Source organism: Mustelus asterias, chromosome 10 (genome assembly GCF_964213995.1).
Source record: "Mustelus asterias chromosome 10, sMusAst1.hap1.1, whole genome shotgun sequence".
Lineage (NCBI taxonomy): Eukaryota > Metazoa > Chordata > Chondrichthyes > Carcharhiniformes > Triakidae > Mustelus > Mustelus asterias.
This window is the reverse complement of record NC_135810.1, coordinates 122,943,185-122,965,847: the sequence shown is the minus strand read 5'-3', so window position 1 is coordinate 122,965,847 and position 22,663 is coordinate 122,943,185. Positions and strand designations below refer to the sequence as shown.

The 22,663-nt window shown below is 49.9% G+C and overlaps 1 protein-coding gene across 3 annotated transcripts in view; it reads left to right on the top strand.

Moving 5' to 3' along the window:
• LOC144499943 (autophagy-related protein 16-1-like) overlaps positions 1-22,663 on the top strand; it is a 109,207-nt gene that overhangs the window by 36,990 nt on the left and 49,554 nt on the right. For 2 of the 3 annotated variants that reach the window (XM_078222657.1, XM_078222658.1), the window contains exons 6-9: positions 982-1,047; positions 8,419-8,505; positions 12,028-12,090; positions 17,777-17,870. In XM_078222657.1, the coding sequence (XP_078078783.1) occupies positions 982-1,047; positions 8,419-8,505; positions 12,028-12,090; positions 17,777-17,870 (310 nt within the window). The remainder of the gene's footprint in view (positions 1-981; positions 1,048-8,418; positions 8,506-12,027; positions 12,091-17,776; positions 17,871-22,663) is intronic. The other variant, XM_078222659.1, reaches the window with a different exon arrangement.

The window sequence follows — 22,663 nt, the reverse complement described above, 5'->3', positions numbered from 1 at the left end:
CGGGGTTAGATACAGAGTGAAGCTCCCTCTACACTGTCCCCATCAAACACTCCCAGGACAGGTACAGCACGGGGTTAGATACAGAGTAAAGCTCCCTCTACACTGTCCCCCATCAAACACTCCCAGGACAGGTACAGCACAGGGTTAGATACAGAGTAACGCTCTCTCTACACTGTCCCCATCAAACACTCCCAGGACAGGTACAGCACGGGGTTAGATACAGAGTAAAGCTCCCTCTACACTGTTCCCCATCAAACACTCCCAGGACAGGTACAGCACAGGGTTAGATACAGAGTAACGCTCTCTCTACACTGTCCCCATCAAACACAGTAAGAAGTCTCACAACACCAGGTTAAAGTCCAACAGGTTTATTTGGTAGCAAAAGCCACTAGCGTTCGGAGCGCTGCTCCTTCGTCAGGTGAGTGGGAGTTCTGTTCACAAACAGGGCATACAGAGACACAAACTCAATTTACAAAATAATGGTTGGAATGCGAGTCTTTACAGGTAATTTTGTAAATTGAGTTTGTGTCTTTATATGCCCTGTTTGTGAACAGAACTCCCACTTACCTGACGAAGGAGCAGTGCTCTGAAAGCTAGTGGCTTTTGCTACCAAACAAACCTGTTGGACTTTAACCTGGTGTTGTGAGACCTCTTATTGTGTTTACCCCAGTCCAATGCCGGCACCTCCACCCCATCAAACACTCCCAGCACAGGTACAGCATGGGTTTAGATACAGAGTAAAGCTCCCTCTATACTGCCCCCATCAAACACTCCCAGGACAGGTACAGCACGGGGTTAGATACAGAGTAAAGCTCCTTCTACACTGTCCCCATCAAACACTCCCAGGACAGGTACAGCATGGGGTTAGGTTTTGGTGAAGAATGGGGCGGTGTGTTCCTATGGGTGAGGCGGTGCAGGGTGGATGCAGAAATATTTTCTGCAGTGATAAATTGTGGTGATCTTTCCATGTTTCGTTCTCAGGGTGAAGCAAAAGAATTTGGAGAAGGATTTGGCCGTTATTTCCACTGTGCCAATCACAATGGACACGTGAGTGAGTCTTGCTTCCTGGTCAGTCAGTGTGTGAGGGGTTAATTGCAGCCACAATTGGGCAAGATCTTCCAGCTGTTCACACCGCTCTCATGTTCCGGTTCCACCAACAGCACCCCTCCTACTCCGCCCCCTGCACCCCCCCCCCCCCACCAACAGCACCCCTCCTACTCCGCCCCCTGCACCCCCCCCCCCCCCGCCCCCTCCAATTCTGGCAGCGTGGGGTGGATTCAATGGCAAATCCCACCAGATGATCCCATCACTGGTGAACGGAGGGTTGCCCTTCTCTGTAAGAAACACACCTTGGGGTGGGCCACAAAATCCTGCCCACTGTGTGTACATGCATATGGTTGCATGGATGTATGTGTGCAGGTATATGCTTGCACACATATACATGCATGCGCCCACACATAAGCATGTTTGTATATGTGCGGGTACATGATTGTGCACTGTGGCGTGTGCGCATGTGTGTATGGACGTGCATGTGTCTGCATGCATGCATGTATGTGTGTGCTTGTGTATTATTTGTGTACATATAAGCATGTTTGATATGTGCATTATTGTATGTCTGTGTATGTGCATGTGTATATGCACATGTGTATGCTTGTGGACATGTAAGCATGTGTGTATACATGCATGTGTATGTGTGTGTACGCGTGTGTATACTTGTGCACCTGTGTGTATATATGTATATGCGTATGGGTGTGTGTGTCTGTGTGTGTGTCTGTGTGTGTGTCTGTGTGTGTGTCTGTGTGTGTGTCTGTGTGTGTGTCTGTGTGTGTGTCTGTGTGTGTGTCTGTGTGTGTGTCTGTGTGTGTGTCTGTGTGCGTATATGCGTATGGGTGTGTGTCTGTGTGTGTGTCTGTGTGTGTGTCTGTGTGTGTGTCTGTGTGTGTGTCTGTGTGTGTGTCTGTGTGTGTGTCTGTGTGTGTCTGTGTGTGTGTGTCTGTGTGTATATGCGTCTGTGTGTATATGCGTCTGTGTGTATATGCGTCTGTGTGTATATGCGTCTGTGTGTGTGTCTGTGTGTGTGTCTGTGTGTATATGCGTATGGGTGTGTGTGTGTGTCTGTGTGTGTGTCTGTGTGTGTGTCTGTGTGTGTGTCTGTGTGTGTCTGTGTGTGTGTCTGTGTGTGTGTCTGTGTGTGTGTGTGTCTGTGTGTGTGTGTCTGTGTGTGTGTGTCTGTGTGTGTGTCTGTGTGTGTGTGTGTGTGTGTGTGTGTCTGTGTGTGTGTGTGTGTGTGTGTCTGTGTGTGTGTGTGTGTCTGTGTGTGTGTGTGTGTCTGTGTGTGTGTCTGTGTGTGTATATGCGTATGGGTGTGTGTCTGTGTGTGTGTGTCTGTGTGTGTGTGTCTGTGTGTGTGTGTCTGTGTGTGTGTGTCTGTGTGTGTGTGTCTGTGTGTGTGTGTCTGTGTGTGTGTGTGTCTGTGTGTGTGTGTCTGTGTGTATATGCGTCTGTGTGTGTGTCTGTGTGTGTGTCTGTGTGTGTGTCTGTGTGTGTGTCTGTGTGTATATGTGTGTGTATATGCGTATGGGTGTGTGTCTGTGTGTATACTGCTGTGCATCCTTCTCATAACAAAATATAATACAGAAGGAGGCTATTTGGCCCATTGTACCTGTGCTAGCTCTTTGAAAGAGCTAACCAATTAATCCCAGTGCTTCATGGATTTGAGACTGGTCTGTGACTGATTCGGGACCACATGGATCCAAGCTGTGATAATAAATAGATTCATTAACCAGTGCTCATTAAACAGCAGTATACAGCTGTGTCATTGTGACTCTAGCAGCTGCCTGTCGGATAGCTGTGACACCGACTCTTCAAGTGTTCCGTTGGCTGATCAGTGTGCAGCGATGTTGTGAAGCCTTGGATCCTCCTTTCTGGTGGCACAGGGAGCATTCTATAAAAACAGAAGATGCTGGAACGCCTCAGTAGGTCTGGAAGCAGCTGTGGAGAGAGAAACAGAGTTAACCTTTCAAGTCCATGTGACTTCCTTGGATTCAGAGAAGAATCATAGAATCCCTACACTGCAGAAGGAGGCCATTTGGCCCATAGAGCCTGCACCGACCACAAACCCACCCAGATCTTAGTCCCGTAACTGCATGTATTTACTCTGCTAATCCCCCTGACACGAGGGGGCAATTTAGCATGGCCAAATCAACCTAACCCGCACATCTTTGGACAGTGGGAGGAAACCGGAGCACCCGGAGGAAACCCACACAGACACGGGGAGGACGTACAAACTCCGCACAGACAGTGACCCAAGCCGGGAATTGAACCCCGGGCCCCTGGCGCTGTGAGGCAGCAGTGCTAACCCACTGTGCCGTCTAATCTCTTTACATTTCATCCTCAGACCCTGACAGGCTCCCTCCCTGGGTCCCCCCCCCCCCCCCCCCCCACCCGCCTCTCCCCCGCTTCCCTCCTTCACAGTTGTTACAGAAAATTGCGAAGGTCTCAATTCCACAGAACGTTTCAAAACATTCACTTGTACAACACGTTTGAAACATTTCCCAAGCTATGCAACGAGATGTGCTTTCCCGAGGCATTGATACATATCGTTACACCATTAATCTGTTACTCAACATGCTGACTTGCTCACTTTGAAACTTATACAATTCTAGTTAGGCAGGGTAGATTCAGAAAGAATGTTCCCGATGGTGGGGGGAGTCCAGAACGAGGGAGTCAGAGTTTGAGGATAAGGGGTAAACCTTTTAGAACTGAGGTGAGGAGAGATTTCTTCACCCAGAGGGTGGTGAATGTGTGGAATTCACTCCCACAGAAAGTAGTTGAGGCCAAAACATTATCTGATTTCAAGAAGGAATTAGATTTGGCCCTTGGGGCTAAAGGGATCATGGGGATATGGGGGGGAGGGGGAATCAGGATATTGAATTCGATGATCAGCCATGATTAAAATGAATGGCAGAGCAGGCTCGAGGGGCCGAATGGCCTCCTCCTGCTTCTAGTTTCTATAAAAACACAATACTTTGTAGTTGCTGTTTCAGTTTGAGGTGTTCGACAGGCCAGGTTTAAGGCTGTCAAACGCTTAACTACTTTTATCCTTATCACGACTTGCAATCATATCTTTTGACTTATTAGTGTCACAAGTTGGCTTACGTTAACACGGCGATGAAGTTACTGTGAAAGTCCCCTCGTTGCCACACTCTGGCAGCTGTTCGGGTTACACTGAGGGAGAATTTAGCATGGCCAATGCCCCCTAACCAGCACATCTTTTAGACTGTGGGAGCACCCGGAGGAAACCCACGCAGACACGGGGAGAATGTGCAGACTCCACACAGACAGTGACCCAAGCCGGGAATCGAACCCAGGTCCCTGGCGCTGTGAGGCAGCAGTGCTAACCACTGTGCCACAGTGTCGCCCTATCTTGATATTTTCCTGACAACGTTAGCTGTCGTACTTCACAATTTGGCTTCCGGCAGGAGAACAAACAGATCAGAAAGAAGATCATTGAGAAGGATCATGCCTTGTACTGCTTCCCCAGAACCCGGCAACATTCTCCTTTTCAACTGTTTATCCAGCTCCTCGTCCCCCCCCGCTCTCCTCGCCCCCCCCCACTCTCCTCGCCCCCCCCCGCTCTCCTCGCCCCCCCCCACTCTCCTCGCCCCCCCCACTCTCCTCGCCCCCCCCCGCTCTCCTCACCCCCCCCACTCTCCTCGCCCCCCCCGCTCTCCTCGCCCCCCCCGCTCTCCTCGCCCCCCCCGCTCTCCTCGCCCCCCCCCGCTCTCCTCGCCCCCCCCCGCTCTCCTCGCCCCCCCCCACTCTCCTCGCCGCCCCCCGCTCTCCTCGCCCCCCCGCTCTCCTCGCCCCCCCCCGCTCTCCTCGCCCCCCCCCACTCTCCTCGCCGCCCCCCGCTCTCCTCGTCCCCCCCGCTCTCCTCGCCCCCCCCGCTCTCCTCGCCCCCCCCCGCTCTCCTCGCCCCCCCCGCTCTCCTCGCCCCCCCCGCTCTCCTCGCCCCCCCCCGCTCTCCTCGCCCCCCCCGCTCTCCTCGCCCCCCCCGCTCTCCTCGCCCCCCCCGCTCTCCTCGCCCCCCCCGCTCTCCTCGCCCCCCCCGCTCTCCTCGCCCCCCCCCGCTCTCCTCGCCCCCCCCGCTCTCCTCGCCCCCCCCGCTCTCCTCGCCGCCCCCCACTCTCCTCGCCCCCCCCGCTCTCCTCGCCCCCCCCGCTCTCCTCGCCCCCCCCGCTCTCCTCGCCCCCCCCGCTCTCCTCGCCCCCCCCGCTCTCCTCGCCCCCCCGCTCTCCTCGCCCCCCCCGCTCTCCTCTCCCCCCCCCGCTCTCCTCGCCCCCCGCTCTCCTCGCCCCCCCGCTCTCCTCGCCCCCCCCGCTCTCCTCGCCCCCCCGCTCTCCTCGCCCCCCCCGCTCTCCTCGCCCCCCCCGCTCTCCTCGCCCCCCCCGCTCTCCTCGCCCCCCCCGCTCTCCTCGCCCCCCCCCGCTCTCCTCGCCCCCCCCGCTCTCCTCGCCCCCCCCGCTCTCCTCGCCCCCCCGCTCTCCTCGCCCCCCCCGCTCTCCTCGCCCCCCCCCGCTCTCCTCGCCCCCCCCGCTCTCCTCGCCCCCCCCGCTCTCCTCGCCCCCCGCTCTCCTCGCCCCCCCCGCTCTCCTCGCCCCCCCCGCTCTCCTCGCCCCCCCCGCTCTCCTCGCCCCCCCCACACCATTTCCCGTTGAAGGACATTTTGTCTGAGTTTTGCCACCTGCCACAAAATGTGTTTATTTGATTCTTCAGTGATTTGAAAAGCACTGCAGGTGAAACATGTGATCCAGCAGAACCTGTGGACAGTCTTTGCACCGACTCTGCCCTCTGCCCTCTGCCCTCGGTCTCTTTGCACAGCGACTAACTCTGCCCTTTGCCCTTGGCCCCCGGTCTTGGACTGAACCAAAGTTCTGTGTTTCTCGACAGGGATTGGCTCAGTAGCGTCACCAGGTGGCTCTGCGAGGAATAGCAGCCACAAGCCCCATATCCATCGAATCAACTGGAATGGCCCCATTGGGGCTGGCGTTCTCTGGCCGTCACTCCCCGCCATCGCTCCCAGTGAGAATGGAGAATTTGGCACCCAGCCTCAGTTAGAACTCCTCGACTCTGAGGGGAACAATCCCAACTCCTCCAGTTCCTCCAGGATTATGAGCTTTTTGATAGATTGGACCAGGGCAGGACTTACTCAGTTAATGGTAGGGCGTTGGGGGAGAGTTACAGAACAAAGAGATCTAGGGGTACGTGTTCATAGCTCCTTGAAAGTGGAGTCACAGGTGGACAGAGTGGTGAAGAAGGCATTCGGCATGCTTGGTTTCATTGGTCAGAACATTGAATACAGGAGTTGGGACGTCTTGTTGAAGTTGTACAAGACATTGGTAAGGCCACACTTGGAATACGGTGTACAGTTCTGGTCACCCTATTATAGAAAGGATATTATTAAACTGGAAAGAGTGCAGAAAAGATTTACTAGGATGTTCCGAGACTTGATTGATTGAGTTATAAGGAGAGGTTGGATAGACTGGGACTTTTTTCGCTGGAGCGTAGAAGGCTGAGGGGGTGATCTTATAGAGGTCCATAAAATAATGAGGGGCATTATAGCTGGATAGTCAATATCTTTTCCCAAATGTAGAGGAGTCTAAAACTAGCCATAGATCTAAAACCAGAGGGGAGAGATACAAAAGTGTCCAGAGGGGCAATTCTTTCACACAGAGGGTGGTGAGTGTCTGGAACTAGCTGCCAGAGGTAGTAGTAGAGGCGGGTACAATTTTATCTTTTAAAAAGCATTTAGACAGTTACATGGGCACGATGGGTATAGAGGGATGTGGGCCAAATGCGGGCAATTGGGACTAGCTTCGGGGTTTAAAAAAAAGGATGGCATGGACAAGTTGGGCCAAAGGGCCTGTTTCCATGCTGTAAACCTCTACTCTATGGCTCTATGAGCTACTATTCTGTGTCCAACCATTGGTGTGGGGGAGGAGACTGAGTGCAGTTCCTCCCACTTTCTGTCCCAGTCTTGGGATGCTGGTGTTACAGACAAGGCGACCCATCTCTGGGAGGGTAGCGGTGAGCAGACCAGACATTTGCTAAAACGGAATGGCTCTCTGGGCACTGCAGAGAGCAGTTAAGAGCCAACTACCTTGTGGGACTGGAGTCACATATAGGCCAGGCCCAGCGTTCCTTCAGTTAAACCTATCAGTGAACCAGTTGGATTTTTCCAACAGTGAACTAGCTAATGAACGAACTAATAAACAGACTTTGACAAAGTGTCACCGGGACTCGAAACGTCCGCTCTTTTCTCTCCTTCCAGATGCTGCCAGACCCGCTGAGATTTTCCAGCATTTTCTCTTTTGGTTTCAGATTCCAGCATCCGCGGTAATTTGCTTTTTTTAAGGAATATATGAACCCTTTACCCATGATAACACCATCCCTGTTTTGGTACAGAATGAGGAACTTATTGGTCCTTTACTCCTGATAATACTGACTTCTGTCAACAATACAGAATAAGCAACACATTAACCCTGTACTCCTGGTTAACCAGCCCCTGTGTGCAGTACGGAGTAAGGAACATATTAACCCTTCACTCCTGTCAACCCGGTCCCATGTGCCACACAGAGTGAGGGGTATATTCACCCTTTACTCCCATCGATGGTACAAAATGAGTTAACATAGAAACATAGAAGTTAGGAGCAGGAGGAGGCCATTCGGCCCTTCAATCCTGCTCTGCCATTCATCACCATCATGGCTGATCATCCAACTCAATAGCCTAATCCTGCTTTCTCCCCATAACCTTTGATCCCATTCGCCCCAAGTGCTATATCCAGCCGCCTCTTGAATACATTCAACGTTTTGGCATCAACTACTTCCTGTGGTAATGAATTCCACAGGCTCACCACTCTTTGGGTGAAGAAATGTCTCCTCATCTCCGTCCTAAATAGTCTACCCTGAATCCTCAGACTGTGACCCCTGGTTCTGGACTCCCCCACCGTCGAGAACATCCTCCCTGTCTAGTCCTGTTAGAATTTTATGAGTCTCTATGAGATCCCCGTTCATTCATCTGAACTCCAGTGAAAACAATCCTAACCGAGTCAATCTCTCCTCATACATCAGTCCCGCCATTCCCGGAATCAGCCTGGTAAACCTTCGCTGTGCTCCCTCGAGAGTAAGAACATCCTTCCTCGGAAAAGGAGACCAAAACTGCACACAATACTCTCGGTGTGGCCTCACCAAGGTCCTGTATAATTGTAACAACACATCCCTGCTCCTGCACTCGAAACCTCTCGCAATGAAGGCCAACATACCATTTGCCTTCTTTACCGCCTGCTGCACCTGCATGCTGTTAGCACCTATTTTACTGATTCTGCCGCTTAATAAACTCTTGATTTTATTTTTTAGAGATGTCTTTCGCCAAGAGCAAAAAGTGCCAACCGAGGCAGCGGGACACCCGGAGACCAAGAGCTTCAAACCATTTCGGAGTTTTAGGTAAATGTGGGATCTCCCTGTGCAGTCCAGGCCGAGTGGTGGAGTTGGGAAAGAGCCCTGGCTCTGGGCACAGGCGATAGTGAAGTTGGGAGTTGTTGATTGAGGCTGTGTTGTGGAACTGGGCCCAGGCTGGGGGGGTGGTGAGGGAGTGGGGGTGGGGGGTGGGGGGCGGGGAGGGGGGGTGTGACTGTGGCTGTAGCAGTTTTTACCACATCAGAAAACTGGAGGGGCCTTTCAAACCTCTTAGTGCCTAGAAATCTATCGATCTCTGCCTTGAATATTCTCAACGACTGAGCATCCGCTGGCCTTGAGAGAACCACAAAGATTCACCACTCCGAGTGAAGGGAGTTCTCCTCCCAGTCCAAAATGTTTGACTCCTGATCATGAAAGTGAGACCTCGTCTTTTAGATTCCTCAGCCAGTTGTTAGCGACCAGATCAGAAACCCTAGGGTACGTCATGAAACCTGACTAGACCCTAACAGTTTGTCTATTTAGGCACTAGTGTGAGGATAAGGTGTTTCACTCCAGGTGTGATTCTATTGATACACGAGGGAGCTTTTATCAAAACAAACTTTATTTAACAATACAGTTTAACTATAACAAATGAATTAGCGTAACATTTACCAATTGAAATACTTAACCATGGCAAGATACAATCCTTAACTGCTAATCTAACTCGATTAGTTCCAATTCGAGCAATATTCCTCTCATAGACATAAACTCCTCTTCAAAATCAGTTGGGAAACAACAGTGTTACGTGTTTCTACTTCTCAACAGTTTTAGAGTTTTAAACACCTCGAGAGAGAGAGAGAGGCCATAAGACATAGGAGCAGAATTAGGCCACTCGGCCCATCGACTCTGCTCCGCCATTCAATCATCTAGAACATAGAACAGTACAGCACAGAACAGGCCCTTCGGCCCACGATGTTGTGCCGAGCTTTAAGTTTTCTCTGTAAAGCTTAACTCCTCCCATTATCACATGACTCTGTCTCCTGCCAATCAACCTATTCTGAAACCCCAGGGGGAAAAAAAAGAAATAAACAAAAATGCATTAGCTCAGCTTAAAACAAATACCCCATTGGCTGAGATCAATTATTCTCCTGCACTCTCAGCATGGAGCTGCCCGGTGCAGACAAATTGGCACTGTGTATGCAGAGCACAATTCTAAACATACCCCTCACAAGAAACATGACATCAATACATTTCTTAAAGGCACAGTATCATCACACAGATCGATAGGATGTTAATCAGTCGGGGTGTTAAGGGATATTAAGATAAGTCAGTATATGGTCTTCTGATTTGCAAGGTGCACTGCAGGAACTCACTAAGGCTCCTTTGATAGCACCTTCCAAACCCATGACCTGTACCATCTAGAAGGACAAGGGCAGCAGACACATGGGAACACCACCACCTGGAGGTTCCCCTCCAAGCCACCCGCCGTCCTGACTTGGAAATATATCGCCGTTCCTTCACTGGGTCAAAATCCTGGAACTTCCTCCCTAACAGCACTGTGGGTGTACCTACACCACAGGGACTGCAGCGGTTCAAGAAGGCAGCTCACCACCACCTTCTCAAGGGATAATTAGGGATGTTGAGACTGTACTGGAATAAGGTCTAATGCCAGACCTGTCAAGTAATGTCCCTGTGGCCTTTTGATATTTTACAATTACTTTCCAAAGGTGTGGACAAGTTTGGTATCTCGTGCCCGATTCTAGTTGCCCTTTGAGAAGGTAATTGTGAGTTACTAAGGAAACGCAGCTTGCCATCTTGTCTGACTGGCTTTAATTTGAGGATAGATTACATAAACCTGCCTTGAGTTTGAAAGGTTAAGGGGTTAACCCTGGTTGAGATCTTTTAAGTGATTTAAGAGTTTTGATGAGACGGGCACTAGAAAAGGTAGCAGAACCAGGGTGGCATGGTGGCACAGTGATTAGCACTGCTGACTCACAGCGTCAGGGACCAGGGTTCGATTCCCGGCCACGGATCACTGTCTGTGTGGAGTTTGCACATTCCATGTCTGCGTGGGTTTCCTCCGGGTTCTCCGGTTTCCTCCCACAGTCCAAAGATGTGCGGGTTAGGTTGATTGGCTATGCAAAATTGCCCCTTAGTGTCAGGAAGATTAGCAGGATAATTATGTGGGGTTACGGGAATCGGGCCTGAGTGGGATTGTGGTCGGTGCAGACTCGATGGGCCGAATGGTCTCCTTCTGCACTGTAGGGATTCTATGATCAATGAACCTTAAAGTTAATGCCAGGCTATTCAGGAGGGAGACCAGGATGCATTTCTTCACACACAGGGTAATGGAACTCTCTCTCTCTCTCCTCTTGTGGGAGAATCTAGGACTCGGGGGTCACTGTTTAAAAATAAGGGGTCACTCATTTAGAACAGAGATGGGGAGAATCTTTCTCACTCAGTGGGCGGTGAGTCTCTAGAAGTCTCTTCCTCAAAAGGCGGTGGAAGCAGAGTCTGTGAATATTGTCAAGACAGAGCCCAATAGATTCTGGATTAACGAGGGGGGGGGGAAAGGTTATCGGGGGGTGAGGTGGGAATGTGGGGTTGAGGTTACAATCAGATCAGCCATGATCCTATTGAATGGTGGAATAGGCTCGAGGGGCCGAGTGACCTACTCCCTGCTCCTGATTCATATGTTCGTATGTATGTTCGTATGTATGTTCGTATGTATGTTTGTATGTTCAGGAGCTGTGTATGCTGGGTGTCAGTTGGAGCTTTTAAGGCTGACATTGTTTGGTTTTTGTTTGGCAAGTGTTGAGGGAGAGCATGCTAAGGTAGGTGATGGGAGCCTTGAGACAGATTTCCATTATGTCATCGAACGGTGGGCGAGATGGGTTAGAGGGGCTGAATGGCTGTTCCATCATTCCCATCTGTACACTATACATGATTGAGGCACATCTACCAGCTGGTTGGGAGACTCATATTGCTCACGGACTGGATACTGTCCGGCGGGGGTAGGTATGGAGGACTTCTGAATGCTGTGGTGTTGCTCTATCACCGAGGGAATGGGAGGTAGAGCGAGAGCTGGTACAAGAGTGAGGGAGAGAGTATAAAGATTTTACAAGTCAGAGACAGCTGGATCTGTTAGCTTGACACCCATTTGTCAACATTAGCAGGCAGAACGCCCAGCGATATGCCAATACTTTGACGTGAGATGCACGAGAGAGTGTCAATAATCATGGGGGAGCGGTTTCCCTGGGAATCCCTGGGTTTTAACATTCACAAACTGTCCTCAGAACTGGGTCAATACTTGCAGAGGTATCTGGAGTTCCGCGGTTAACTGAAGGTTTTGGAACTGTCCGTGGCACGGACAGGTATCACGAACCCAGGATATCTTGACATTGGGTCATGTGACCTTGGCATTGGCGAGTTGTCCTTGACATTGGGCCAGGTGATGCTGGGGCCTGTTCAGTCGGACACCAGGCTTGAGTACTCGATGAGCCTGATGGGTCTTCCTCCTTTGAGCGTCAGCTCTGATCAGCCATGAATCTTGCTTTTGTTTTTATTTAGGTCAGCCTCCTTCACTCTTTCAACCCACCCCAGGTTTCTCCAATCCTTTAAAGGCATCTTCAGGTGAGTTGTGTTTTGCCGTGTTGATAGTTCCTGGGCAGCTAAGTCCCAGCTTTCTAATCTCACGATCTGCCGCTGCCTCTGCTTGCTGCAACATCTACGTTCCACTTGGGGAGGAGCGTAGGGTAGATTCCAGCCATCGGACTGTGTCACTGAGTAACTGGGTAGCTCAGGGCTGGGTGTGAAGTTGTTCTTGATGTTCATCCCTCCAGCCTTTAAACCTCCACCTTCCAAACTACAAGTGAATGTATCGTCTTCAACTTTCTCTCTCCTCAACTGTCTCTTGAAAGCGTTGACTCACACATTACATAGCTATTACTGACATAGAAGCAGGCCATTCGGCCCGACTAGTTCATACTAGTGCTAATGCCCCACATGAGCCTCCTTTCACCACTTCTTCATCTTACTATATCCTTCTATCCCTTTCTCCCTCATGTGTTTATCCAGCTTCCCCCTGAAATGTATCAACACTTTTCACCACAAGCACTCCCTGTGGCAGCGGGTCCCGCATTCTCCCCACTCCCCGTGGCAGCGAGTCCCGCATTCTCCCCACTCCCTGTGGGAGCGAGTCCCATATTCTCCCCACTCCCCGTGGCAGCGGGTCCCGCACTCTCCGCTCTCCCTATGGCAGCGAGTCCTGCACTCTCCCCACTCCCCGTGGCAGCGAGTCCCGCATTCTCCCCACTCTGGGTAAAGGAGTTTTTCCCGAACTCCTGAGTGGATTTATTAGGGACTGTTTGATATTGATGACGGTGAGTTTTGAACTCTCCAAAAGGTGGAAATAATCCTCTCTGTATCTACACCGCTGAATTACTGCATAATCTGGAATATTTTTATCAGTTGCTCCCTCAGCTTTGTCAGTCTGAGGGAAATGAGCTCCAGCCTGTTGAATCTTTCCGAGTAGCTCGAATCTCAGGGTGCTCACATCATCTTTGTAAATCTTTTTTCTGTCTGAGTGTGAGGATCAGGACTGTGCTCAGTAACTCCAGCTGTGCCTCGATCACACTCCAGTACAGCTTCAACACCTCTTTCCTGCTTTGGAATTCTCGTCCTTTCGAAGAGTGATCCTTACTCTCTGTTTTAGAGTTTGTCGTCAGCTTCCTATTCATTTCTGCTGCTTCTTTCTTGGCTGCATCTTTTCTCACCTTAGTCCGCCGTCGGTTTCCTTCTTGATGACCTTTTGAATATCTAAGTATATTACATTGACTGCATAACCCTTGTCTACCCTCTCTGATACCTCTACAAAGAATTTGCGATGGTCAAGCGAGACCTTCCCGTTGGAAATCTATTCCGAGTGTTCTTCGATTTCACAACTGCCCTCTCTCCATGTCCACGCGGGCAGCCAGTCACGTGGGCGGATTCGATAGCAGTGATGTATAGACAAACACAATTGTCAATTCTTCCAGCAGGGGTTCCTGGATTGGGATTGGGAATGGGGCCTTGGACAAGCAGTATCCATGCTAGTCCGCTAGGTACTCTGGGCATTGGTCTCTGTGACAGAGCAACGCGTTTTGGTGGCAGGAATGAGGAGAGGGAATTTCAATTAAAATTGTCAAATTTTCAAAGGGCGAGCAGGAAGAGAGAGTGAGAGACCGGGGGGAAATTGGAAGAACAAGTCGCAGGGCCAGTTAAATACACACGGGACATTTGGCTTTATAAATAGAGATGGGGTTGGGGGGGAGGGGGGGGGGGGTTGAAGGGAGGGGGGTGGGGAAGGGGGTGATTCTCCAGCCCCGATAACCCCGGGCGCAAATCCCGCTGGGCCGGTGAATTTGGTGAGAGGCCTGAAACGGGATTTGTGCCGGGTGTTAAACGGTTTCCGATGCTGCCGCTCATTCCACCTGGCGTGATTGGGATTTTGCCCAGAAATAATAGAATCCCTACAGTGCAGAAGGAGGCCATTCGGCCCATCGAGTCTGCACCGACCCCAATCCCACCCAGACTCTATCCCCATAACCCCACATATTTACCCCGCTAATCCCTCTAACCTATCCATCCTGGGACACTAAGGGGCAATTTAGCATGGCCAATGCACCAAACCTGCACATCTTTGGAGTGTGGGAGGAAATCGGAGCGCCCAGAGGAAACCCACGCAGACACGGGGAGAATGTGCAGACTCCATACAGACAGTGATCCAAGCTGGGAATCAAACCCGGGTCCCTGGCGCTGTGAGGCAGCAGTGCTAACCACTGTGCCACCCACATGGTGAGAACCTGTTCCAGTCTCATCTGTACCAATTCTGATCTCATTCCTGAGATTAAAGTTGAATGCAGCGGCCTCCCGGTATGCCCCCCCCTCCCCTCCCCCCAGTGGGAAGTCACCCCGGTGCCAGTCAGTGAAGGTCCTTAAAAGTGGGGAGCTGGCACAATGCACCCCTAAAGGGGAACAAGGCGGTGAGTACCACTCTGAGTTGGAGGGGGACAGGTTGGGGGTCCCCCCTGGGATGGGGGATGCACGGATTCTTCTCTCTATAGCATTTATAAGCTTTGAAGTGCTTTGTGCACCTTCCATTTCATGTCCCATCAACTTTTACAACTCCCTTGAGGGAGAGCTCCTGGCTGTTTCAAAGGGGGATTATCATTGTTTATGTAGCTCCTCGCGGTCCGTTAATTCTGAAGTGCTTCCTCCAAAGCACAGCTGTTCAGTCTGAACTCATTTATTAAGGGGATTTTTTTTCTAACTCTTATACCTGACCAGTATGCCGTTATTGGAGGCTGTTTTTAACCAACTCAAGCAGCTGGCACAACTCAAAATATTGAAGTCCAAGAGTTCCCCAGTGAGGACCTTCTCACAGTGACTGTAGAATTCTCTGCGTCGACATGATGACCAAGCCAAGTGGCTCAGACTCAGAAACAGAAAATGCTGCAAAATCTCAGCAGGTCTGACAGCATCTGTGGAGAGAGTCTGGCTGACCCTTCGTCAGAGCAGAGGCTAAGAGATCTTTGTAGCCCCCCCCCACCCCTCTCCCTCCTCCCCCCGGGTGGTCAGAGACATGGCTGGACAGTGACCTGCCACTGCCCCCTGGCACACTGGCACTGCCAAGTTAGAACTGTCAGGGCGCCAGGAGGAAGTGCCAGGTTAGCACTGGTGGGGTCTGAAGGGGCAGGGTCTTTGGCAACCCCATAGCAGAGTGCCGGTCACTTGGTGGGTGAGCCTGATGCCCCGATGCTGGCGAGGATGTGGGGGGTGGGAAGGGGGGGTCACCCTGATGCCTGCATGGTGTATGTGTGTCGGGAAAGGTTACCCGAACGTTTAGCAGTGTGGGTGAAGGTTGCTCCTCTGTAGTCAAGGGTTGGGGATGCTCCCGTTGCCTGCAGGGGATCACAATGTCCATGAGTGGGAGCATTGCGTCCCTAGTGTATGAAAGCAGACAGGTTCTGGTACATCTGTGTCAATAGCTGGTTTAGCCATAGATGGAATATTGAGCCTAATTCTGGGAATTTAGGAAGGATGTCAATGTTCTATCGATCCCGAGCCAGTTGGTTAAGTGTAGAACCGGGCTGTTTTTTGATAGTGGGTTTATTCGCAGAGTTCAGCATAACTTCTCTCTGCCCCCTACCCAGCGTCACAACAGTCTCTCTATATTAGTGCTCGATGGACTTAATTACACAATGCCCTTTGCCCATGTATCTTAACAATATAATTGAGGTACCATTGATAGTCAAGGCCTTGTAGAGGGTGCTGAGGGGATTTACCAGCTTGGTATCACCAGGGATGAGGAACTTCAATGGTAAGGATACACCGGAGAAGATGGGCTTGATTTCTTGAGATCAGAAGATTAAGGGGAAATTGAAAGGAAGTGTTCAAAATCAAGAAGGACTTGTATGGAAGAAAAAAGGAGAGAATGTTCCTTGTATCCAGGGGCATTGGTCACCAAAGTGACACAGATTGAAGAGAATCGGGAAAAGAACCAGAGGGGGAGATGAGGAGAATTTTTTTTTAAACACAGTGAGTTGTGATCTGGAGGATGCTGTCTGAAAGGGCGGCGGAAGCAGATTCAATAATAACTTTCCAAAGGGATTTGGATAAATATTTGAAGAGGTCACTGATCACTTGGGTCACTGTCTGTGCAGAGTTCTCCCTGTGTCTGCGTGGGTTTCCTTCCGGTGCTCCTGTTTCCTCCCACAGTCCAAAGATGTGCGGGTTAGGTGATTGGCCATGCTAAACTGTCCCTTGGTGTCCGGGGGACTAGCTAGGGTAAATGCATGGGGTCATGGGGATATTATGGTTTACATAGAACAGTACAGCACAGAACAGGCCCTTCGGCCCACGATGTTGTGCCGAGCTTTGGGGTCGATGCAGACTCGATGGGCCGAATGGTCTCCTCCTGCACTGTAGGATTCTATGATTCAATGAAACATTTTCCAGGCGATGGGAAGAGAGTTGGAAAGCGGGACTAATGGGGTAGCTGTTTCAAAGCATAGGCATAGGCATGATGGGCAGAATGGCCCTTTTCTGGTGCTATGTGATCCCCATGACAATGTTAGCTTAACTAAGCCTGCTGGACTCAACACAGAGCATGGATGGCATTGTGCGATCTGGGTGGTGTGAATTCTACAGGCATTAGGTTGACAGGGAGAATTGTCATCCCTCTTGGGGACAAGTATCTGGTCTGGATTAACAACAGCAACTCGTATTTATATAGTGACTTCAATGTGGTACAATGTTCCAAGGCTTTTCACAGGAAACTTTATCATACTGGGGCGGCACGGTGGCACAGTGGTTAGAACTGCTGCCTCACAGCGCCAGGGACCCGGGTTCGATTCCCGGCTTTGTCTGTGTGGAGTTTGCACGTTCTCCCCATGTCACCGTGGGTTTCCTCCGGGTACTCGGTTTTCTCCCACAGTTCGGAAGACATGCTGGTTAGGTGAATTGGCCATGCTAGATTCTCCCTCAGTGTACCCGAACAGGCGACTAGGGGATTTTCACAGTAACTTCATTGCAGTGTTAATGTAAGCCTACTTGTGGCACTAATAATAAATAAATACAATTTCTGTTTGGAGAAAGTGAGGCAGAGAGGAATTCTCGGTGGAATGTGGATGATTGTGTAAACATTCCAGCAGTGAACATTTTGTTTTATCATTCAACTAGCTGTGTTTATATTCAAACTACATTCAGTACAAAACAACGTTGTGTGTCAGTCTCTACATTACCAGTCGTCAAAGTAAATTCATTTGTCTCTTTGGATGAAACAGTTATTTTTCCAAATAGGATAAACTTTCCATCCAGTTTATTTAACTTATTTATTAACTGTTGAATGTTGCCATTCCCTCATTTCCTATCTCCAGTTAGCCTGTGTGTCTCCACATCATCTCTGTCTAATCTTGTAATTGTGACAGGCACACTTAACTGTGTCTATGTGTGTGTGTTGCCTCTGTGTGTGTGTGTGTGTGTGTGTGTGTATGCCTGTTGCTTACGTGTGCATGTGTGTCTGTCTGTGTGTGTGTGTCTGTGTGTTTGGCATCTGTGTGTGATGTCTATGTGTGTGTGCCTGTGGACGGTTCGTGTGTGTGTTTGTGTGTCTGTGTTTACATGTGTGCATATATGTTTTCATGTGTATGTCTGTGTGTGCATCTATGTGACTGTGCGTATGTGTGTGTCATCTGTGTGTGACGTCTATGTGCGTACCTGTGTACACGTGTGTGTACATGTGTGTATTTATGTGTTCCTTTCTTCTGAATTCTGACAGGAAACGGTCGAGCACGTGTTTCAGTGAGATTGACTGCAGCCCAACCAATTTCTGTTCGGTTGCGAGAGTCCCGGCCAGAGTGCGGCACGGCTTGGTAAGTGGCGGTGAATTGTTAACTGTGCTGGCAGCCTGGGGAGCGGTGTGGGGCGGAGGATCTCTCCACGTGTGATCCATGCACCATCAGCCAGCTCCTATCTATCAGCCCTGTGACAGCTGGCCAGCTCGCACTCTCTCTTACCTCTGAAGGTTGTGGGTTCAATGCTCCTTCCAGAAAGTTCGGTGCAAGGTCCAGGCTGACATTCCCGGTGCCGTAATGAGGGAAAGTATAATTATAACAAGAACAGATTTGCACATTGCTGTTTGTGGGATCTTGCTGTGTGAAAATTGGCTTTCCAACGGTGACTCCACTTCCGAAGCACTTCATTGGCTGGAAAGTCATTTGGGATGTTTCCAGGCTCCATAGCAAAGGAAGATACTTTTTTCCAACAGTGTGGTTCCAATCATTGCATTGCCAAAGGCTGGTCCTGATGTACTTACTCCCAATCATTACACAGCATCCAACCACACAGTCCGGGGAGAGTCCAGGTTTATTCCCAAGCCTGGCTTGGTTATAATTTGACCTCTGACCCTTGTCCAGGAAGAGGGAACCTGCCTCTCTTGATTGATGTTGAGTCATGCCCGTGTGTGCACAGTAAGCGCTTCACAGCGCCAGGGACCTGGGTTCGATTCCCGGCTTGGGTCACTGTCTGTGTGGAGTTTGCACATTCTCCCCATGTCTGCGTGGGTTTCCTCCGGGTGCTCCGGTTCCCTCCCACATTCTGAAAGACGTGCTGGTTAGGTGCAATGACCCAAACAAGCGCTGGAGTGTGGCGACTAGGAGAATTTCACAGTAACTTCATTGCAGTGTTAATGTCAGCCTTACTTGTGAAAAACTTTAACTTTAAATGGCGGGTTTTTAAAAATTAATTAATTAATTCATAGGATGTGTAAAATTTTTTAAAAAGTTTATTAGTCACAGGTAAGGCTTACATTAACACTGCAATGAAGTTACTGTGAAATTCCCCTCGTTGCCACACTCCGGCACCTCTTCGGGTCAATGCACCCTAACCAGCACGTCTTTCAGAATGTGAGAGGAAACCGGAGCACCCGGAGAAAACCCACGCAGACACGGGGAGAATGTACAAACTCGGCACAGACAGTGACCCAAGCCAGGAATCGAACCTGGATCCCTTGTGCTGTGAGACAGCAGTGCTAACCACTGTGCCACCATTTGATTTATTATTGTCACATGTATCAGTGTACAGTGAAAAGTATTGTTTCTTGCGCGCTACACAGACAAAGCATACCGTTCATAGAGAAGGAAGGGAGAGTGTGCAGAATGTAGTGTTACAGTCAGAGCTAGGGTGTAGAGATAGATCAACTTAATGCAAGGGAAGTCCATTCAAAAGTCTGACAGCAGCAGGGAAGATGCTGTTCTTGAGTCGGTTGGTACCTGACCTCAGACTTTTGTATCTTTTTCCTGACAGAAGAAGGTGGAAGAGAGAATGTCCGGGATGCGTGGGGTCCTTAATTATGCTGGCTGCTTTGCCGAGGCAGCGGGAAGTGTAGACAGAGTCAATGGATGGGAGGCTGAATTCCACATTTTCACTGATTTCAAAGTCCACCATCTGCCGTGGCGGGATTTGAACTCGATTCCCTGGATCTTGCCCTGGGTGTCTGGATTACCAGTCCAGTAATAAGACCACTATCCCAGCGCCTCCCCATGTGAAACCCCCATGGTCAAACAGCCTGCCTAGGCTCACACCGGGAGAATGGACGCAGCAGTGAGTTACAGGTGACTCCAGCCAGCAGTAACCCAGATGCACTGTCCAGAGAAGAAGGGGGAGGCCATTTGGCCCATTGTGACTGTGCCAGCTCTTTGAAAGAGCTATCCAATTATTGCACACCCTTTCTCTCACCCCTTAGACCTACATTTCAGACATTTCAAATTATGTAATCAAATCTGGGATATAAAGTTAACCTCAGTAATGGTGACCATGGAATTATTATCGATTGTCGGAAAAACGGCAGACGGTGGAATTTGAATTCAATTAAAAAAATCTGGAATTAAGAATCTACTGGTGACCATGAAACCATTGTCGATTGTCAGAAAATCCCATCTGGTTCACTAATGTCCTTTAGGGAAGGAAATCTGCCGTCCTTACCTGGTCTGGCCTACATGGAACCCAATGAAATGTGGTTAAACCTTAACTGGCCTCTGGAATGGCTGAGCAGTTATACATTCAGTTGTATTCAAGGAGGGAGCTTCTCAAAGGCAACCATTGATGGAGGCTGAATGGCCAGCGATGCTCACATTCTGTCAATGAATTCAAATATCCAATTCTGTTTGCATCGTTCGGACTGACTCTGTTCCCCATCCTCCTTCAGGAACATAATCCCAGATCACTTCATCAAAAAAAAATCCTCATCTCCCTCTCGCTTTTGTGCCAATTCTCTCCAATCTGTGTCCCTCAACCCTCCTGCCACTGGAAACAGTTTCTCCTAATGTACCCTACTGGTCGCGAATATAGCCGCGATAGAGGGGCAGGGAATTCGCATCAGGTAGTTCATACTCTAGCAAGCCAACCTCATTAGCCTGGCTAAAGTCGTCACACCTATCAAAACCCCCTCAGAATTTTGAACGCCTCTGTTGAATCTCTACCTTAACCTCCCCTGCTCCGAGGAGAATGATCCCAGCTTCATCCAGTCTCTCCACGTGAACTGAAGTCCCCCCCACTCCCTGGTACCATTCCGGTAAATCTCCTTCTCATCATCTCTGAGACACTGAGAATTGGACGCAATTCTCCAGCTGAGGTCGAGCTTTGTAAAGCTTTATCACAGCTTCCTTGCTTTTGTATTCTATGCCTCTGTTTATAAAGTCCAGAGTCTCATCCAGCCTTATTATCATCCTGTTTGTTTTAATGATTTATGCACCTCAGGCTCTCTCTGGCCCTGCATTTGGGGTGGCACAGTGGTTAGCACTGCTGCCTCACAGCGCCAGGGATGCCAGGGATCTGGGTTCGATTCCCGGCTTGGGTCACTGTCTGTGTGGAGTTTGCACATTCTCCCTGTGTCTGGGTGGGTTTCCTCCGGGTGCTCCGGTTTCCCCCCTCCCAGAGTCCAAAGATGTGCGGGCCAGATGCATTGGCCATGCTAAATTCTCCCTCTGTGTACCCGAACGTGCGCCAGAGTGCGGCGACTAGGGGAATTTCACAGTAACTTCATTGCAGTGTTAATGTGAGCCTTACTTGTGACACTAATAAATAAACTTTACTTTACTTTTACTTTATTTAAATGGTACTGACAAACAGCCAGGGTGGCACGGTGGCACAGTGGTTAGCACTGCTGTGTCACAGCACAGGGACCCGGGTTCAATTCCCAGCTCGGGTCACTGTCTGTGTGGAATTTGCATGTTCTCCCCGTGTCTGCGTGGGTTTCCTCCGGGTGATCCGGTTTCCTCCCACACCAAAGATGTGCGGGTTAGGTTGATTAGCCATGGTAAATTGACCGCAGTGTCAGGGGGATTAACAGGGTAATATCAGGGGTTACGGGAATAGGGCCTGGGTGGGATTATGGTCGGTGTAGACTTGATGGGCCGAATGGCCTCCTTCTGCACTGTAGGATTCTATGATTCTATCTCCTTTAGAATCATTCTCTTTACATCACTGAAAAGACATGGTGCTGAAACTTTTCATCTTGCACTCATCAAGACAAATGCAAAAATACCAAATTTCAAACCATGACAACAATTTATGGCGAAGAAATGATGCTGGATGGTTAGCATGACAATTCTAATTGGCCCAGATGTTGCCATGGAGAAAGAACCACGACACTATAGGCCCCCGAAACTCCCACTATTTCAAGAAAGGTGCAAGGCTTGGACAGATTCCTTTTGTTTGCAGAGGACAGATCCCTGACTGTGCGTTGCTTCTCGCCAGGTTACAGCACGAATGGTTATTTTAACTTGGTTGTTTGTGCAGCTATTAACACACTCAGGATTGTTCAGCAAGTGCTGTCCAATGGTGAAATCATATCTACCAGCAGACATTTTGTTTTGAGTTTTGTGAGCTCAGCTGTACAAACAACCAAAGCAACAGGTTTGATTCAGCCAGCCAATCATTGGAACGGATGGCTAACCAATCATTTTTTAATTCATTTATGGGACATGGGTGTCGCTGGCTGGCCAGAATTTATTGCCCATCCCTAGTTGCCTGAGGGCAGTTGAGAGTCAACCACATTGCTGTGGCTCTGGAGTCACATGTAGGCAATCCCGGCTAAGGACGGCAGATTTCCTTCCCTAAAGGACATTAGTGAACCAGATGGGTTTTCTGACAGTTGCCAATGGTTTCATGGTCATCAGTAGATTCTTAATTCCAGATATAGTCATAGAATCATAGAGGTTTACAGCATGGAAACAGGCCCTTCAGCCCAACTTGTCCATGCCGCCCTTTTTTTTTAAACCCCAAAGCTAATCCCAATTGCCCGCATTTGGCCCACATCCCTCTATACCCATCGTACCCATGTAACTATCTAAATGCTTTTTAAAAGACAAAATTGTACCCGTCTCTACTACCACCTCTGGCAGCTTGTTCCAGACACTCATCATCCTCTGTGTGAAAAAACTCCCCCTCTGGACACTTTTGAATCTCTCCCCTCTCGCCTTAAACCTATGCCCTCTAGTTTTAGACTCCCCTACCTTTGCGAAAACATATTGGCTATCTAGCTGATCTATGCCCCTCATTATTTTATAGATCTCTATAAGATCACCCCTCAGCCTTCTACGCTCCAGAGGAAAACAGTCCCAGTCTATCCAGCCTCTCCTTATAACTCAAACTATCAAGTTCCAGT